The 18288-nt window shown below is 47.7% G+C and overlaps 1 protein-coding gene across 3 annotated transcripts in view; it reads right to left on the minus strand.

Annotated features, from left to right (window-relative positions):
* Positions 1 to 2685: 2685 nt before the first annotated feature.
* Positions 2686 to 18288, minus strand: part of LOC126539110 (phospholipase A1-like) — a 57707-nt gene continuing 42104 nt past the window's right edge. For 2 of the 3 annotated variants that reach the window (XM_055075195.2, XM_055075194.2), the window contains 6 exons: positions 13486 to 13586; positions 11995 to 12293; positions 9870 to 10073; positions 8346 to 8595; positions 6199 to 6405; positions 2686 to 3421 (listed from right to left, as the gene is read on the minus strand). In XM_055075195.2, the coding sequence (XP_054931170.2) occupies positions 3018 to 3421; positions 6199 to 6405; positions 8346 to 8595; positions 9870 to 10073; positions 11995 to 12293; positions 13486 to 13519 (1398 nt within the window). In that variant the 5' untranslated portion in view covers positions 13520 to 13586 and the 3' untranslated portion in view covers positions 2686 to 3017. Of the gene's footprint in view, positions 3422 to 6198; positions 6406 to 8345; positions 8596 to 9869; positions 10074 to 11994; positions 12294 to 13485; positions 13587 to 16219; positions 16357 to 18288 lie in introns of those variants that run through there. The other variant, XM_050185838.3, reaches the window with a different exon arrangement.

Below are 18288 nucleotides of genomic sequence, written 5' to 3' on the forward strand. Positions count from 1 at the left end.
ACAGCAACGTCTATGGGCCTGTCTCGGTTTCCTCAATGCTCACGCTCTCCACGTGACTATGCAAAGGGTTAATAAAAATTGGGGAAAAAAGGGGGTAACGCATAATGCAGCAGAAAGCACACCGTGTGATTCCGCCTAGCAGAACAGAGTAGCCGAGGTCACTTGCACTGGGCTGCGTTTTGCACGCATAAGCATCACTCTTGATCCTTTCGCCAATTCACAGCGCTGATCGGCTTTCCGGTCGACGCTCTCGAGGTATTATTACAAAATTGCTAATGTGTACATGTTTGAACATGTACCTCTCGTAGAATGACGTGACAAGAGAAGTGAAAACAGTTCAGGAGTTAACATAAGACGCATAGAGAATAGCAGCACGCGTGCTTCATACCCAAGCACAACATTCAGAGACGGGTGTTGGTACATGGTACAAGGTGCGATTGCCGATAACACCGTTCACATATAAGATGCATCCAAAAATGGTTAGTTGGAGAAGATTCGTGCGATGGTGCAGTTTAATAGCTGACACATTCCACAACTTAATAAATGACGTCACATTATATAGAGAAGTACTGGCATGATATTTCCGGCTTGTGAAGATTTCCACGTTAAAATGAAGGACCTACCTTTCTAAACCGGTGCTGCCCAACATACGACCCGCGAGTAGACATTTAGCAGCCCGAGGCAGAGTTGTCAGATAAAGGCGCTCGACCACCGAACCTACTCAAGTTACCCAGGCTTACACTGCATTATTGGCGCAGTGTCCGCATACTAAATAATATATGCGCTTTCCCAACGTGTTCACATTGAATGGATCGCGGACGGTAGCGATTGCAAGGATTATTTTGTTCCGTCTGTTCGCTTTACTTTCCAACCTTGAAAATTCGCTCAAATAGCGGCGCACCGGGAGTAAGCATCTAGATGAGAAACAGACAACCACCTGTTTTGTAACCCTATCTCAGTTACGCCAGAAGGCTGCGACATAGACAATCTACACGAAGCAGTTTGCGCAGCGTACACCAGGGGCCGCCAGAGGCGCGCTGGCATTGAACGCCTCTTTAATGGGAGCAAGGAGGAGTCAGCCGCTGCCGGCCTCACCAGCAATGTTCCACCGAGTGGCCTGGGATCGCTTAGTCGTCGTCGTCGTCGTCATCATCATCATCATCATCATCATTTTTTTTATGTCCACTGCAGGACGAAGGCCTCTAACAGCGATTTCCAATTGCCTCTGCCTTGCGCTAGCTTATTCCAACTTGCGCCTGCAAATTTCCGAATTCCATCATACCGCCTAATTCCCTGCCATCCTAGACAACACTTCCCTTCCCTTGGCACCCACTGTGTAGCTTGACGTCCACCGGTTATCTGTCCTACACATTACATGGCCTGCCCATGCAGCTCCATTCTTTTCTCTTAATGTCAGCCAGAATACGTAGAACTAGAATAGAACCAGAAGACTGCGCACTGCAGACACAACGGATAAATTAAACTCATAATAACACTGTCTCTACAGCTTTATCCAACGTCTTGTGTAATCTGCCCACTCACTGCTCGCAGTGGTGGCCGAAATAACAGCTGTCTGAACTGTGCCTGCGGCCGCCGTGGCCATTGCAAAAGATGTGAGCAAAGGTCGATCAGAAGGCGCTCAATGACGGGCGCTGTCACGTGGCAAAACATGGCGGCGCCCGTGAATCTGCCGCTGTGAACGGTCCATACAGTGCGACTAGAGTTTCATTTGCATGTAGTGATCCCTCGGAGCAAGAAGGTGCGCGTGCAGAGTAACCAGCCCCCGCGTCGGTACAAAAACGCAAACAGGAATGCAGAGACACATCACACAATGCCTGGCAACTGCCGTTTCTTCTCGGAAGTGCCTAAGTTTTTGGGACCCAGTTCTCTTTGAGTAAGCTGAAGAAAAGCCGTCTTTTGTTTTAAGAATGTGCCCTGACACGCGCTACGACACATGCTGAGGACCAGAGACTGATCCAGGGGGAGGGGCTCATGAAAACATGCAGTGAAACGGGGGGAGGAGGATTTGGGGGCGGTCGGTGGGCCTCAGGACCGCCCCGCCCCCCTCTCGCTTCACCAGTGTTGACGATAGCAGCGAATGACACCAAACTGAGTGCCTTTCTGCCTGCTTGCAATGTTTCCCACAGCGTGCGATCCGTGAGGCTCCCAGAAATGTTGGTTTGGCCCTCTGCGATGTTGTGCAGTTTTGTCGTAAAGAGATAGAATATTTTTTTAAATAATTTAGTATAGTATTCGTTTCTAAGAACCACTTTCGGTTTCTGTGCACACAACGTTTATGCGTCATAATGTCATAATGTCACGACAGGCAGGCTCGCTCCATTCGTGCTACCACACGCGAGTCCAGCCAGACGAAACACGTACAGTTTTCATGTGAACAAGGTCATCACACACCTGCACTCTAAAGTAAGTGCCGGAGAAAACGAGCGTAAGTACACAGTTAGTCCTAAATAGGGCGTTTTCATCCCACAAACGACTAACTGCCGGAGTACGCGTGTCGTGTGCAAATTTCAGCGGGTAAATGTGTAGACCCTGGTCGGAAAGAGAGCAACGGATGGATGAACGGCAACAGTTAGCCTCCATGCACCCCGCCTGTTTTACCCCGTGTCGTCGAGCGAAGCCGCGAAAACGGCACTGTATCAACAAATCCAGAAAACGTTTACATAATTCGAAGCTCAAGCCATGTTTATTGAACTATACACAGGGCAGCGCTTTGTGCCCTCATGAGAAATTTCTGTGGAATTTAAAAGGCCCTTATTGCTAGAAAACGACGCCAAATTTTTCTCTGTCGTGGCGTCATGGTAATGCCGATGACGCCAGGTGCGGCATTTCGGGATGAACTTTAGCATCGAATTCGCCAATTTCCTCACTTTATAAAGCACAAACGTGCGGTAATGTTCACACAACAGTATGGCCAACAATAGAATACGATGTAAGCCCGTGCTAAGACAGACCCTAGCGGTCAGTCCGGCGGTCAGTCCAGCGGTCACTCATGCATTTCACGCGGACCCGTGACCGGTTCGCTCGTCCAGCTCCTTCCTGAGCGCGTCCAGGAGTTCCCGGCGTTCTTCGGGCGTGGCCTGTTTGAGCAGGATCTGCGCCGAACGTCCCAGCGACTGCAGCAGCATCTCCTCCGGGTCCATTCTCCGAAGCACGGTCTGCACTTGCAGGTTGAAGCCGATGCCCCTGGGCGGGCACTGCTCCTTGGTGGTCTTCGTGAAGTGGTCGCCGGCCTGCGGCAGTCTGGCCGGATGGCCCATGTGACCGCAGGTGCGGCCGTCCTCGCAGCTGGGCACGCACTTCCCGTCCACGAAGTCGTCGTAGCTCTTGCACAAGCGAGTCGGGAAGTCGCACTTGCGCACCGACTCGGCGTAGAACTCGGTCGACTTCGAGTGCGAGCAGGCTGCATCAGAGAGAGTAGAGAGAGAGATAAGCCACAAGGTAAAAGTAGAGAGAGGTCAACAAGGCTGAGCCCGGTAGGCTACCCTGCACTGGAGAAGCTGCAGCAGAGAGAGTATATATATATATATATATATATATATATATATATATATATATATATATATATATATATATATATATATATATAAGCCATAAGGTAAAGGCAGGTAAGGTAAGGTAAGTTTAGGTTAGGTTAACCAGGCTGAGCCCGGTAGGCTGCCCTGCACTGGGGAAGCGGGACAGGGGAGTGAAAGAAAAACGCGCAATCACTGTAAATGTGGTGTTCTTAAGGATGTTTAAAGTGCCACACAAGCATACACTCTTATTGTCTTTCCACTTATGTTCCAGCTGTAAGAGAATTTTTTTTTTTCGAATATCTTCCACTCAGATCGAACAGCGTTCAGCATAATATCGTGAAATATGTGGAACGGCATTCGCTCTGTTTGAACTTCTTATGTTCAAATGCCAACAACTATGTGGAACTATGTTCCAGTGAAATATCCACAGTTATGCGGGAACCAGTGTTCCACATATCTGCACCTATCTTCCACATATCTGTAACTGGAGCCATGCTTAAACAACGAGTCGAGCCGTATTGGGAAATTACCCTCCTACAATGACGAAATAAAAAGCCACCCTTAACTTCAGAACACGCTCGATAGGCTAGAAAAGGTACAAAAATTAAAGGCAGAGGCGTAATGCAAAAGCGTTCGTGTACCGTGCATTGAATGCACTGTACTCGAACCACTGGCGAGGATTACGACCCCGTCTGTACTAAGTGCGACCACGGAGTGTTTGCCACTCGGGCACAGATTCTCTGAGGATGCGAGGCTAACTCTCCCCCGCAATCATTACTGCCCGCTCCCCCCGAGGAGGGTTGGAACCAGCTGCTGACAAGAGCAGACAAGAAAACGCAACTCGCACTCGTCTCGTGGGCCCAAGACGTATCCCCCACCTGGGAGCCCCACTAGGCCTACCTGCCCTAACTTCCTACCCTGCAGTGGCGAATAAAGTTGTTGCTCTCTCTACACGAACCACAGTTGGTCAAGGTAGCTCACGGCCCCCCTCACCACAACGGCGTCCCCCAAAACCCACCGGGCAGTTTCAGGACGTCAAACCTCACAACTGAATTTTTTTTTTACCAAAATGAGGATAACATGCACTGTTTTTCGCGGTACCATATGCAGAAAACATCCGGAGAAAAGATTATAAGCCGCGCAAATAAGCTGGTTTCCAGAAGCGATTTTCTCATTCCTCCTTTCGTATGTCGAATGTCTTTCGCTTTTTACCTCTGATTCAAATTTATGGCTGTCTCGTGCACCGTAACGCGCACCGCTAACAGCGCCTACTGTCGTTACATAATAATGCGAAATGGTTTCGCGTTCTCTTCCCAGTTGATGTATATACCGTTACATCATGACACAGAAGGCGTTCGCGTGGGAGCAGGATATATATGTATATATATATATCGACGTCTTGGTACTCGTTCCGACTCGCTCGGCCGTCTGCTGTGCCGCTACTCATTTGGGCGGCTCGATGCAGCAGCATAGCAGACCAGCGAGCGAGCCAGAGCGAGTGTCAAAACATAGAGATATGCCCTACTCCCACGTCAACGCCTTCTGCATCATGGTGTAAAGGCACGTGCATCTACTGGGAAGGGAAATATAAACTGGAAACACTATTTTCCTAGTGTTTCGAAGAACACAACCTTCAGTTAAGGAAGAAATAGTCGCGAGATTCGCCCGAAAGGCGAACCACTGGTTGCGATAGGAAATTGATAGCCACGTGCAGTAAGGTTAGCAGTTTTATTAGCTGGATAAACTGCCGCAAACATTCGCTTACTAACTAAATTAACGAGCACGGTGCCATGCGCACTCAGGAAAACGCGAACACATCTCGCTCGATGACAGCGAGCACTCGCCGTCACAGCGCCGGCTGGTGAAGAAGGGCAGCAGTGGCGAGCGCATTCCCATGAGCGCAGACCCTCGCTTCAGCGCGAACCAGGCGCGCGAGAACACAGAGCACACGAAGCCATCAGCCATCTCGTGTTGGCTAGGCCTCGAACCCGCGCAGAGAAGGTGGTTCTTGCGCGGGGGAAAGGAGGAAAGGCTGGCACTATCTTCTGCAACCCTTGCGAGAGCACGGCTCAGCGCCGACCCCCGCAGATTACCGTCAAGATGCGCGCGGCCGCACCAGCCGCCCCATGCACAGCCGGAGTATAGAATCGGAGACGTGCGCTACCCTGACCCCTACCTCTCCCCCACCACTCCTTACACGTGAAGATCTCTCCGCTTTCCTACCCTACCAACTTTCTTCCCTTGGGCGCGCGAGAAGGTGCCAACGCACTAACATCCACACTTCTAGGCTTACCCTCGCATACTTTCCCTCGCACCTACAACATACGGTGCACGCCGGCAATCTTATCGCACTTGGACTTTACACGAACATCACAGCGACGCCAAAGACAAGGGCGGAAATTCGCCTGGAGTGACCATTTAATCGCTATCGCAAAAAAAAAAAGAAAGTCGAGAATGTCCACTCAGGCGGAACCGAGCTTTCATAGCGTAGCTGACGAGACTTGCAGACGCTCATCACTTTTTTCACGACTTCTCAAGATTTCGCGTTGAAAGACTAACGACGTATTGACTATTGACTATGACGATGGAAACATGGATTACCAACTAGCCCGAGCCAACGCTCTGCTCTGACTAGGGCCGCCGGGCAAGTCTGCGCACTCACAGGTGAATCTCCAGCAGCCCGGCTGCTCCCTGCCGCCGTTGGGGTAGAAGTCCACGTGTCCGCAACTGGTGCTCATTCCCAGCCGGCCCTGGACTATGTCCGTCCACCCGCTGCCGATGCTCGTGTGCAGCACATCCACGAAGACGGCGTCGTCTTTTGTCAGATGGACGCCGTAAGACTCGAATAGCGGTCCCGCGGGGTCCAGACCTGCGTGTGCGTAGTGGGCGCAATTAGGGCATCACTCGCTCTACAAAGGGACGCTAAAGAATAACGCTAAATCAGTACAGGCTGAAAAAGCGTTATTTCGAAACTTCTTTCATTCATTGCTGTGTGGTAGCCCGCAGTGTTCCTATAATTGTTTGTAATCGTGTCGCTAAAGTGAGACAAAAAAGTGGCCAATCTTCCGTTATATCTTGCTGGAAAGTCGGTAAAGCATTTTCGTGAATTTTAAGTGGCCTGGGCGTTTTCTTCGAACAATGTAATGTCCACTAGTACGGCGTAAATATTTACCCAAGCGGCTCACGTTTGTCTACAGTCCGTGTGAGTGTGGAATAAACGGTGAATTTACCAGCATGATGTGTAGTGGCCATCAACTTTACAATTACACTTGCGTAACAACGGATGATCACAGATGAAATTCGGATTTGCCCTCAGATCGCGAGGTTCCAAGTGCAGCGCGATTCGAAGAGACACACGCAATCTGAATTTCCTAGCACGCAAAGGCACTTGGTCCACATCACCCCTGGTAGTATAGTAGTTCTCGGTGCCTCTGTAAGGATAGCAATGTTGTTCATGACGCACAAGGTCGCATGTTAACAAGGCGATGGGTATTACGTGATGTTTATGCAGGTCAAACACCACGCTTCCACTTTGCCTACCTGAAGGCTCTTCGTAGTTATTTATCTGCCCAAAACTCATGTGATAAGGAAGCAGTGTAATCAGGCTAGTGTGATGGAGCCCAGCCACTCCTATGTATACGCATCTTCCCACATTCGATCTATATTATTATTCACCTGCTGGGTTCTAGATGAGAAAATAAAATTTGTAAATGTCCCCCAATCGAACTTATTTCCTGGAAGTGCACAGCCTGGACCGTGAGGACTCATTCAAATTGGTTTCGTAAATAATAGAAAAGGACGTTAGTGCGATCAATTGCATTCATGAAACAGCAGTGCATTAATATTCGTTTTCCAGCGTACAAGGCGCGGCGTCCATCATGAATTTTAGCTATGAAGCACACAGAACACAAACGAAGTGCATTCGCTGACGACCGAGCGGGCCCGGGGCCGCATTCCCGCACGCTGCACGCGCCAGCACGCGCCTCCTGCACGCGCTGCCTTCTCCCCTTCTGGCTGCGTCGGCCTCCTTTCCCCTCCTCTCTCCTCCTTTGGCATATAAGCAGGTGACGCAGGTCGAGAGACGGGTTTTCGTTAGCATGACCATTCTAAAGCCGACGCATTTAAAGAAAAACATTCATTTTGTGAGCGCGCTGTGGGTCCTCCGAAGGCAACCATTCTTTACACATGTTCGCAAAGCATATGGCCAAAGACTGTCCGCATGCAGCTTTTCAACAATAATGTGCGTTCTAGAATTCTGTTTTCTAAGCAACTTTCCTAACTTCGAAATCGCTAAAATGTCGCCAACTGTACTGTCATCATCATCATCATCATGTTCTTAAAATGTCGCTGGTCGTAAAAAAATATTGTCGCTAAACAGATAATAAGCTCGTTAAATCTAGCAACAACTTCGCTAAAACGTCAACACTCGTAGCACGCTGATTACAAAGGTAAATATGAAGATCAAAGACTTTTTTTTTTCATATTCTCACCGTTACTCCATGTCGGTACTCAACACCAACGTCAGGGATATAAATTATTTTTTTTACTTTGAAATCCACAACATCACGCTTACGCGTATACCAGCGCTAACGTGTCCGCGCGAAATTTAAAAAGAAATGAAAATGACACTTTTCTCCACCAATCGTGAACCTACTGCCACGAAATTAACGAAGTACAACAAGAGATATTAAACGAATATTTTGGACGAAAGTCCGAAGGGCATGATTCGTTGTTTATCTTTCGCGTGGCTCGGACAACCTCTCCATGTTTTCTCTTGTCCAGCGAGACAGACACACGCCCGCGCCTCACCGGTGATGCGTCCGACGACTTTTCCCGTGAGCTGCTTGACGTCCTTGCCGAAGAAGCCTCCCGTCTGGGCGCCCAGGCTGTGGCCGATGTAGTGTACGTGCTCGGGCTTCACCGCGCCGGCGTCCGCCAGGGTCTTGACCAGCAGCGCCAGCGAGCGGGCCACGGTGCGCGTGTTGGCCGCCGCCGTGCTGTAGCCCAGAATGGAGCCGCAGCCGTGGCTCCAGTCCACGAGAACCACGGACGCGTTCTCCTGCGAGCGCCACCACGCGGTTGTGACAGCGGCATGAAAAAGAGAAACGGCGGAAGCCGTCTCACGATGAACGACGACGTTAATGCGATTAGCACCGCATCAGTGTGACGACACGCAGCATTGACAGCGCGGGGACGCGTCACGTGAGAGGCGTGCATTCAGCCGGCGTCTGCCCTCGCGTTTCCCTCTGGGCAACGCACGCCATCTGGCGCCGCCTGCGCGAAATCCGCGCGTGGCGCGTGTGTGAGTACACATTCGGACGAGATCGCCTGAATCACGCGGGTTCCGTTCCACCCTGCAGCGGAGAAATGTTAAATTATATTTTCTCACTGAGGAGCGGCATGATCTCAGTGGCACACGCCCAATGACCCGTATTGGTTCGGCGGTTGGTTTCGAATCGGGTACCCTGCGCAAAGCAGCCCAACGTTCAACTTATTGTACATACGCAACGGCCCAAGTTGGCGGGAAAACTATTGAAGACATAGACAGGCAGACATACTGACAGGCGTAAAGATAAACAGACAAACACCTGAAAGTGCGTAAAATGTCCTAAGAATAATAATCGCATTAAGAGCATACTTTCAGCGGGCCCTGTCCTGTCGCATAAGTGGGCAGAGGGGGTTATTTCGGAAGAATGTGAGAGGTGTATCGCATTGATTATGAGACAATCAATGACAATCATGAGGTGAGAGGTGTTTCGCAAGAAGGTGAGAGGTGCTGCGGCCATTGTGGTGCACTGGGATAGTTCACTAATAGTAACGCGGGGTCGTTTCAATTTTGCCACATTTTTGTGTATTATTCGTTGAAGTTCAGTACCCGCATAATGGTAGAAATAAAGTTTCGTACCGTTTATGCTATGACTATCAAATGCACTGTCCCTGTATAGTTAATCCGCCAAATGGCACCATGCCTTTGTTATACGCTCTCCCTGGAAAGCTTTCTTTTTTTTTTTCTGTGTATTAGATACAAGTACAGCGTTGAACAGTAGAGTGGGCAGTCAGACAGTGAGTTTAAGCATTCACAATATTAGTGAACCATATGTTTCTCAAAAAGAAAAAGGGAACGGTAAGCTCGATGCAAATAATTATCTACTGAAAAAAGATTATGAAAGTTCATCGAAACAAAAAAAAAGACGAACTTTCGAGTGGAAATAGAAGAAAGGACACAAAATTCTGCGAAAATAAATGAAAGCGCTGAACCCTATTTTTAAAGAAGCTGTGAGCACCAATTTTCCTTATATACAGTGAAGCGCGCACGCGGTACTTGTGTTATACCTTGTCCAGTATCTGTTCCTTCATGTCCACCATCCATGCCGTCTTAGCGCTGCTCAGAAAGCCGTGCACGATGATGTAAAACTTCTGGCCGGGATCAATCAGTGACGCCATCTTCTTGAAGCCTTCCGGATCCAAGCCCGTCTCGAAGACGAACTTGCCGAGATGAGAGGCCTTGTTCGAATACAGCAAGAACTGGGGCTTCACCTGGCAAGGATAACGAAACGAGTGGGTCTGAGAAGTTTTCGGTGGCATTCGGTTTGGCCCAATTCAGTTTGGTTTCATTAAAGCTAACGCCTGTCATGTCAGTTGTGCCTCCTGCTAAAGCACACGAGGTGATATTTCCCAAACACGAATTGAACATCAAATCAGTTGCATTGACAGAAGAGACGGACATTAGTTGCACGTACGACAAATTGCAAAAATGTTATACACAATTAGCGTAGTAATTATTCGCTCGACGGCACATGCCTCATTGCAGGACTGAAGCCAAGCAATAACGAGGTGCTAGCGATGTAGCAGAAATCCTCTGTCATGAAGCTCTGGTCTATGAACTTGTTGATGCTAGATACTGGCAAGTTCACTGGAATGGAAAGGAAGTGGTAAGAAGCACATTAAAAAAAAAAGGGCATGACATATTATAATGTTTATGTTACCACCAGACAATCAATGTAATTAAGAAAAAAAAGCAGTGCGATATTGCTCGCTGAGAAGACCGATAAACATACAGTGCGGTGCAACTTGAGAAATAATGCTATTGAAACGTTTAAGTATTTAGAAGAAAAGAAAAAAAAAAAGAGATTGAATCGTCCCGACGGCATATCAAAAATCGCCGTAGGCGTCGAAGTTCCTGGTTATAAAGAAATGATTATTGAACAGGTCTGATGGCGTCCACGCAACAAGGGTTGCTTGTGTACGGTCAAATGCTCATATGCTGCGGCCTAAAGCTCACGGCACGGTGCGAAAACGTGCTCGCAGCGAAAGCGAAACATTGTGCGCGGCCGTGCATGCAGACGCGCAGTCGGTCGCCGCGAACCCGTGGGATCGCTGCATTGAGGCTTCATTCTATCGTGCTCCATTTCGTTACACAGACAGCCCACTAGAATGACATATTTCACATAGGTTGCTATCAGCGATTACCTACCTTTCACGCAAGAAACTCGTTCGGGGGACTCCATCGCGGCGACGGCGCACATTGGGCGTTCACTGTACGTTTTCGGTAAAGAGATAGTGTCTGTAAACTATTCTGTGTTTTCCGTTTGCCAAAAATTATTATTTTGACAGTGCAAACTTCTATCGTTTCGAGAGTGTTTACAGAAATGTCCAGGAGGGCTCCCGCGTGGTGCTCTTGTTCAGCGTCGACAGCCAAACCTATGAGGAGCGCGCCGCGTAATCCCTCATACTACGTAAGCCAGGCGTTTCCAACAGATGGCGACTCCGTAAGTCCTCGACGCCAATACAACTCTGGCCGCAAGAAGCGGGTCTTCCAGAAGCTCTGCGTCTGACCAACGGCACCACGTCAAAATGTTTACACCCTTATGGGTGTTCTTTTGTCACACTGGTAAAACCCTCACCGTTATGGCCTCACAAAAATTTAGAGAGGCCGACAACGGAGCTCTCACTAGACGTGCGACGACAAAAAAGTAGTTGAAAACTACGTAATTATTCTGACAGCCTTGGGTGCACAGAAGTATCCGACAAGAGAATTTCAGGGAGAGGTATCAAACTTTCCTGTCGGATATTTCCGTTCGCCCAAGGCTGTCAGAATGATGACATAGTTCTCAACTACGTCTTTTGTCATCGCACGTCTAGTCAGACCTTCGTTGTCGGCCTCTCAAAATTTTTGTAAGGCCCTAATGGTAAGGGTGTTACCACTGCGACAAGAAAACACCCTTAAATGTGTAAGCATTTTTACAGTAGCGCTGCAGTGCGGCAGCATTCATGTCGTATTGAAGCAACTCGCCAGAATCAAATCAATTAGAAGAATGAGAGCTTAGATTGCATAATGCACGCACATGGGGTCACTGACATGGCTTCAAACCGGCGCTTGACGCTGGAGCGCCAGAAAAGCTAGAACCGCGTGTTCCGTACACAAGGGGCCGCCAGATCTCGGATGCCCTGGTCTCACCTTGTCCGGACTCTGGGGCACGAAGTGTCTGAGGTTTCCGGACATGTCGAATTGTCCAGGCAGCTGCGGAAAGGAGAGCGGCCTCGCCACTTCGAAGATAACTAAGTGCGCCGCCAGGTGTTCGTGACGCTTCACCGACAGCGCGATGTCGCCGAAGTCTTCCTTGGTCAGCTCGCCGTACATGTACCCCTGGTCTTCCAGCACCGAGTTCGATCCCAGTTCGTGGTGGTGCGGCGCCGACCTCAGCATGGTTCTGCGGGCCGTCACCCCGGAGTCGTGCCCTTCCGGGTGACTCATTCCTGAAGAGCAACGGCAACGCAGCCATCTTTCTATAGGAGACACGCTTCACCGGGAACGGAATGGAGAACGACAGTTGAGGAAAGCTTATGTACAGCGCGTTCCAGAAGGGCCCGTTCCTCGTATGCTTCGCCCAACCACGAACATGCACTTCCGTATAAGCTCCAAGTGGATATGGCGTAATAAAAAAGTCAGTACCAACGTACCATTGATTGATTATTCACGGATCGATTGATTGATTGATTGATTGATTGATTGATTGATTGATTGATTGATTGATTGATTGATTGATTGATTGATTGATTGATTGATTGATTGATTGATTGATTGATTGATTGATTGATTGATTGGGTTTAATGCCCCAAAGCAATGCCGAGGCTATGAGAGAAACTCTAGTGGAGGGCTCAGGTATAATTTTGACCACTTGGGGGTTCTTTAACGTGCGTGCAAGGCACGGTACACGAGCGCATTTTTGCATTTCGCCCCCGTCGAAATGCGCCGCCGTTGCCGGGACTCGAACCTGCGACCTCGCAACGTTGGTCCGCGACTGCTAAAGCAGCATATACTTAACTACCCATCCGTGCTGCGTACGAAGTCGCTCCTCTTCCGTTAGCAGGAACTCTACGGGTCAGCCATCGTGGTGAAACATATAAAAAAAAAAAGAACGTACTGCAAAATGAAAATGAAAAGAGGCGCGTCTCCGTTGCTAGGCGACACCTGGCTGAACTGAGCATGCGCAGAGTGGGCCCTTCCAGAACGTGCTGTAACGAACCTTCCCCGCCAACAATGACAATAATGACGCCTAACCGAGACAAGCGGGACACGTTACAATTACTGACGCTCGATACAATAAACTTCCCCGCATGCGGATGGAACATTATTTCGTCGATTCTGCTGGACCGACCCGGTTAAACTATTGCGATTAGAGCTGGTTAGTTACGCCTGCTGATCTTAGAAAACAGTGAAGCGCGAACAAAAGCCTCCACTCAGCGTCTTGTCTTAAAAGAGGCGTATTATCTGTCTAAATGCGTTCCTGCATGCGGTGTGTAAGCACCTGGTGAGGACTTCAAAAAGCAAAGCCTTCCACTTCCTCCATTGCGGATCACGCACCAAGCGCAGGCAACAACAAAATGTACAGCATACAGTCGATAACTTGACGCAGCGTTAAACGGGTAAGTTTGCAAAGTTACATACCGTACATAGTCATCAGTAGGGGCAGGAAGTTCATGGTGGTATAGTAGGTCGGCGTCTGCGTTTAGAACACCACGCGCGAAGAGCGCTCCCGTGGAACAGGCCTGCAAGTATGCATGTAGGAATCCAATGACGTGCGTTGACAATAAAGCCAATGTCGCAACATACCATATTGTTTAGCTGACAAGGTACAGCTGGGTGCGATTGTAATGCGAGGGGCAATTTCATGGCCATGGCAAAGAAAGAATACAAAGAAGGCAATCAAAAGGGATAAACAAGGAAGGAAGGGAAGGAATTAATTAATTGTGAAATGAAGAAGAGAAGGAATAAAGGGTGAAACGGAGGAAGGAAGGGAAATAATGAATTAATTGTGAAATAGGAAAGAGACGGAACAAAGAGTGAAAGAAGGAAGGGAAGGAATTAATTGTGAAATAAGGAAGACACGGAATAAATGGCGACAGAAGGAAAGGAGTGAAGAGACGAAAAGAATAGTGAAATGAGGAAGAAAAAGGATAAACGATGAAAGGAGGAAAGGGACGAAGGGAAGGAATTAATGGTAAAATAAGCAAGAGACAGAATAAACGGTGAAAGAAGGAAAAGAGTGGCGAGAAGGAAATAATAAATGGTGAAAGAAGAATGAAAAGAAGGTAGAAAATGAATGAAGGGTGAAGAAAAGAATGGAGGATCGGAAAAAGAGTGGAACACGAGAAACTAATGGTGAAAGAAGAATGGAAGAGAAGGAATGAACGGTTAAAAAGGAATGACTGAAGAGTGACAGAGAGCAGTGAGAAAATGAGTGGTGAAAGACGAAAGGCAAAAAGGCTGGAATGTACGGTGACAGGTAAAAGAAGGAACGGTAAAGGAAATAACAATTTCATCCCCTACAATGCTACCAATCGAGGTCGAACCACATGGCAGGTTTCCTGCGCATGAATTGCGCACGTCGACGTCACAGTACGGAAAACGATTTTCTTGGCAACGCGTACATTAATCCTCGTGGCGGACAACAGGAAGTGTGCGATCACTGGCCATTTATAAGTTTTACTTATTTCAAACAATTATCTTATGAGACATGTCGGATTTGCGGAACCGATGTCGGTGGGTGTCAAGGCATGTTTAACTGGAAAACGATACACGGAAATGCTATTAATTGAATATCGCTGCGAATTTGGGGCCGAATATGGCAGAACTTGCGCTACAGTCTTGGAATTCCATTGAGAGGACACGCCCCTTCCTGAGCGCTTACATACGTGAATTCTGTAATTTTAGCATGCGCAAAAAGAGATTCATGCTTAGCGTTAAAAGTGGTTCATTAAAGAGCATATCGAGTTCACAGATTCGCGATTATCGCAAGGGATTCCCCATGTTCGCCACCACTGTGAATTTTGACGAGACAAGTTTTTTTCCGGAAAATAATTTTTAACGGGTCGTCGGAAAACTCCGCAAGGTTTAGAGCTCGACAGTTTGTCATGCCGCGCGTTTCTGCAATGACGTGGTATCAAGTTATTAAACGTTCGGGATTTGAGACAAAATTATATACATTTTTTAATTTACTGAACGAGCTTCCAACGGCAGCAGACATTAGAATGTGTGCGATAATCGCCAACACGAGTACGAAAGAAAATTTACTTCAACCATACTAATTACTTTAGCGGAGTGTTGTAATGGCAGAGTTGAAGTCAGTGGTGAAAGTGGTGAAAGCATAAACCTTTAGCCGCAGAATCGGTACCTTGCCTCCATCCCCCCCCCCCCACACACACACACCCACACACACACCTGCAGTAGCGAGCACTGCTGCTCCAGTTAGCACGTTTCCGAAATGCAGTGCGTAAGATTGTTAGTTGGAACACTGAAATTGATTTAGCGGGACATTTCGAGTTCGTACTCTTGCGAAACGCCTTACATAAGCTTTGTTTATGTTCATGCTTTGAGTGCTGGTCGACTTCAATTCTGTAATTACAACATGCCTCCTGAAGTTATCGATGTTATATAGACAAGTGCGTTAAGTTTCGTGGGTTGATAAAGTTGCACAATGAAATGGACGAAGTGACAGGCGCTGTCACGTGCGTTTCTGTTCTTAGTTCTCGTCTTTCTGGGGCTGTTTATCCGTAGTTAGTCGGCGAGTACTCTGATCAGAAATCGTATATCGGCGACGATCACGGAACTTCCGATGTCCGCCTCTGTTAACAGGTAGCATTTCTGAAAAAAAAAAGAATACTACTTTGTCTCGATTTTCCTACTTTTTGATAATCTGAGACAGACATCTCAGCAGAATCGCGTGGTATATGCCCCACATATTAAGCTGCTCGAAGAAGATAGCTGATACGGAATAAATACATTTGTTTTTTCGCAGCTATAGCGTCACTAAACACGATGGAACAAGACGACCCGCTATTTCGTAATCGCGGGGTTCAACGTCCGTAAATTGCACGGTGGATTACGAGGGACTCCGTATGGTGCAAGGCTACGGATTAAATTTCGACCACCCGCAGCTTCCTCTGACGTGCTACCCAAATCGATATGTAGAGACGAGACCGTCTTCGCACTTCGTCCCCATCGAAACGCAGCCGCCGGAACTGAGGGCCGAACCCGCAACCTCGTGGCTCAGAAGCAGAACGCCATGTAGCCAAGTGAGCCTACACGGTGGGTACGAAGCGTCCTCTAGCAACGATGGGCGCGCATATACTTGCGCTAGCTGCACCTCGATATACGATCTAACAGGGCACGAAACACTTACCGACAAAGACGAATGCCAGAGAGACGCGAAAAAGAAAATAAATAAAGACAGCTTCCCGGCTTGCTGTCTTGTAGCGTCTATGAGCGCACGACTGACTATGCACTTTTTAGGTATACGCGCCAGAAAAGGGGGGCGCGCTCCGGTTGCAGTCGCGGCGTCCACTTCCTTAAGAAGGCTGGCGGAGACGGTAGTCGTCGAGGCAGTTCACAAAAAGAGAGAGAGAGCAACAGGTGCCACATCGTATCTCTGATCGCAAATTCAAGAGGGTAGCGCCAGTAGAACGTAAACTACATAAGCACTACAGATACGCTTGAAGTACGGGGCGTTTGATGCTCCGACGCCGCAATGAAGTGCTCGGACTCTCTTCCAAAGGGCTGTTCCTAAGAAAGTACGCGATTGTCGAGACCGGCGTCGCGGGGGCATTAACCGGACGTGCTTTGCTTACAGGCAGCGTGTCCATATGTGCAGATAAGTAAGAGAGCGGACGCTTTAAATAGAAGATGTCAAGAGCACGAGTGTCGGATCGTTACGACTAAATATGGCCATTAACCAGTTTTCAGCCCAGTGTTCCTTTCTTTTTAACGACCCTATAAGTTACAATTGCCGTTATAACCGGCATACATTTATTGCAAATATTAACTGCGAGCTCATATGCAAATTGCAAAAAAAAAAATGTTTCAAGAAGTTGTTGAGAAGCCCCTTTCAAGAAGTTTTCTTGACCACTAATAACATGTCGTTAGCACAGCTACAGGAGCTTTCTCAAGAAGTGAACATCCAAATAACGTTCAATCTGGCGCTTTGAGGTTTCGATGGTCCTTTGATATGTATCGTCTATAGACGCGTTCTTTAGCACTTTTGGTGTTACGTGAGAGCCCACGAAACCATATCTGGAACACTTATTAGGATGACTTGAAAGGCGCGTAGACATAGTAATATACTACGAAACATTCAATAAACATTAGTGGCAACATATTTTAAAACATTTTTCAAACATCCACCTCGAGAATACATTTAGATATCGTTGTTTTTGACTAAAGATACGTTCTTGTACACTGTATATTACAGCTTGCAAAATTTGTAAAGAGAATGTTTCAGAAAAGAGAAGTTCTAAACAAACAAAAAAAGAATCTTGCATTGCGTTCATTCTTCACATAGGCCGAAGACCATGGATGTATCCTGGATCGTCGAGAGAAAAGTTATGCAACGATGTAACGAGTGTTATTTGAATGGTTGTGAGTGTTTGTGAAGTTTAAGGGGCTTTCGGGGGTTCCCCCGGTCGAGCGCGTTTTCTACGAGAGGTGCCGCGGCGCCTTGTTGTGAACAGTTTGACTCGTTGCACGAATGAATCCCCGCAAAACTCGGTGTAGTATAACGAACATTTCTCCTCTACGCCGATGCACTACACGTCATCTTCTGTCTGTTGGCAGAGCCGCGCTGGAACGTGACCCTATAAGCAAAACGGAACGCTTGCCAAGAGGTACACGGCGCCATAGGAAGCAGTCTTCAAGCGCCGCCGAAAAGAACACGACGGCAAAAAAAAAGTAAAGAAAGCAAGCCAGAAGAAGAGCGTGCGACGTTTTTAGACACCATCCGCATATGTACAGCTGTGCTAACGAATGAAGCTTTGGTTTCGGGGGATCTTATCTAAATGCATGGGAAAAATGAGAAACCGTTTTTCTCTGCAACCGCTGCACCAAATTTGATGAGGTTTGTTGCATTTAAAGAAAAAAAAGTTTGATTTTAGTGATTGTTGGTAGCGAATTTCCGATTTACGCCGTGAATTGTTTTATAAGTACTGCTGAAAATCGCAATATTTTCAGAAAACAAGACTACCAAGTTTGCAGCTGTGTAAATCGGCAATGAAAAAGCAAATCGCCATTCTGTAAATTGAATCACATGCTACATCTAAAGCGGACAAATGTGTTGCATTAAACATGGCTCTCAAGCACACCACTATTATCGCAGTAGCACTTTTTCAATATGTTCGTGACATTGTAACAAATTCGCGTAAGATATAAATTAACAAATCAAATTCGTCCGCTTTGAATATTCTGACGGATGCAATTTAG

Source organism: Dermacentor andersoni, chromosome 11, assembly GCF_023375885.2.
Source record: "Dermacentor andersoni chromosome 11, qqDerAnde1_hic_scaffold, whole genome shotgun sequence".
Classification (NCBI taxonomy): Eukaryota; Metazoa; Arthropoda; class Arachnida; order Ixodida; family Ixodidae; genus Dermacentor; species Dermacentor andersoni.